The following is a 1,749-nucleotide window of genomic DNA, read 5'->3' on the forward strand; positions in this document are numbered from 1 at the left end:
GGGGATGTGCCCACAACCAAGGTACATGCCCTTGACCAGAATCGAACCTGGGACCCTTGAGTCCGCAGGCTGATGCTCTATCCACTGAGCCAAACTGGTTAGGGCTCCATTGGTTTTTAGAGTGGAAGGGAGGGAGGGAGGAGAGAAAGAGAGAGAAATACTGATGTGGAGACACATTGATTGGTTGCCTCCTGCGTGCGCCCTGACCAGGGCCAGGGATCAAACCCACGGCCTTTTTTCTGTCATGTCATCTCTCAACAAGCAGCCGTTCTTCCTGGGCCTCCGTTCCCCACCATCGCTCATTGCTCATCCTGCCTGCACCTGCCTTTGCCCTCACCCCTCTGTACCCCACCCTGCTCCCTGTGCCACCTTCCTCCCCCCCCCCCCCCCACCCCTCCGCTCCTGCGGCTTCATCCCTTCCTGCAGCCCTGACGCCTGTCCATCAGCCTGCCGTTGCCACGCCCACAAACCTCCCAGTGTCTAAACCTGAGCACTGTCCCACCCAAGCCAACTGCCACCGGCTCACCCCAAACCCAGAGCCCTGGGTCCATCCCTTCCCCTCCCCCGGCCACCACACTTGCCTGTTGCAACTCTGCAGTGGGGACCTCACATGCCAGTGTCCCCATGTTCGTCCTCCTGGTCCTGCCCTGAGGGGGCCACCAACCCCCCCCTCCCAGATGAAGTCCCTGTCCTCTGGGCCCACTAGGCCGCGGGTCCCACGTGGGTGCCAGCACTGTGCAGCAGTGACGTTCGCGGACACTGACTGGGGCGTCTGACAGTGAAGCGGGGCGTGGGGTTGTGAGGAGACACGGCGGCCGGCTCCGCCGCCTGCCGCCTTCAGAAGCCCGCCCTGCCCAGCAGGTATGTCGGGGAGCTGATCTCCGACGCCGAGGCGGACGTCAGAGAGGATGATTCTTACCTCTTCGACTTGGACAACAAGGTGGGCAGGAGGTCCCGCTGTCCCCTACTCCCAGGCCGCACATGGAAACCTGGGGGGGCTGGGGGGACTGGGGGGGCCATGGGCCTGGCACTGAAGAGTGCCACCCTCCCCTCAGGATGGAGAGGTGTACTGCATCGATGCCCGTTACTACGGCAACATCAGCCGGTTCATCAACCACCTATGTGACCCCAACATCATCCCTGTCCGGGTCTTCATGCTGCACCAAGACCTGCGGTTTCCACGCATCGCCTTCTTCAGTTCCCGGGACATCCGCACCGGGGAGGAGCTGGGGTGAGGCTGGGCTGGGCCGGGGGCGGGCGGCGCGGGCCTGGGACTCAGCCTGAAGAGAACTCCCAGCTGCACGCATGGTTGCAGCAGTGTCCCTGGAGGGCGTGCTAAATAGGCCCGAGCTCACAGAATTTTGCTTCAGTAAATGTGGGTGGGGCTCAGGCTCCTGCATGCAGACAGTTCCAGGCAGGCTGGTGCTCGGGTCCACAGAACACGCGAGGGTCGGCCTGCCGGGAGAGGGGCAGGGCCCTCCGGAGCAGGGTCCACGGAGGCTCTGGCCTGGCCTGGGCAGTCAGGTCTGGGTCCCACAAGCCTCCTGTGCTCCTCTGACAGGTTTGACTATGGCGACCGCTTCTGGGACATCAAAAGCAAATATTTCACCTGCCAGTGTGGCTCGGAGAAGTGCAAACACTCGGCCGAGGCCATTGCCCTAGAGCAGAGCCGCCTGGCCCGCCTGGACCCCCACCCCGAGCTGCTGCCTGAGCTGGGCTCCCTGCCCCCTGTCAACCCCTGAGAGTGGA

General features: G+C 63.4%; 1 protein-coding gene across 1 annotated transcript in view; it reads left to right on the forward strand.

Moving 5' to 3' along the window:
- The window catches only part of EHMT2 (euchromatic histone-lysine N-methyltransferase 2), a gene marked incomplete at its 5' end in the record, with an annotated part of 26,166 nt that extends 24,423 nt beyond the window's left edge, over positions 1-1,743 (forward strand). The window contains 3 exon segments of the mRNA XM_005859854.2: positions 862-940; positions 1,056-1,231; positions 1,562-1,743. Of these exon segments, the coding sequence (XP_005859916.2) occupies positions 862-940; positions 1,056-1,231; positions 1,562-1,742 (436 nt within the window).
- Between the last annotated feature and the right edge of the window lie 6 nt (positions 1,744-1,749).

Source organism: Myotis brandtii, unplaced genomic scaffold, assembly GCF_000412655.1.
Source record: "Myotis brandtii unplaced genomic scaffold, ASM41265v1 scaffold130, whole genome shotgun sequence".
Taxonomy (NCBI): domain Eukaryota; kingdom Metazoa; phylum Chordata; class Mammalia; order Chiroptera; family Vespertilionidae; genus Myotis; species Myotis brandtii.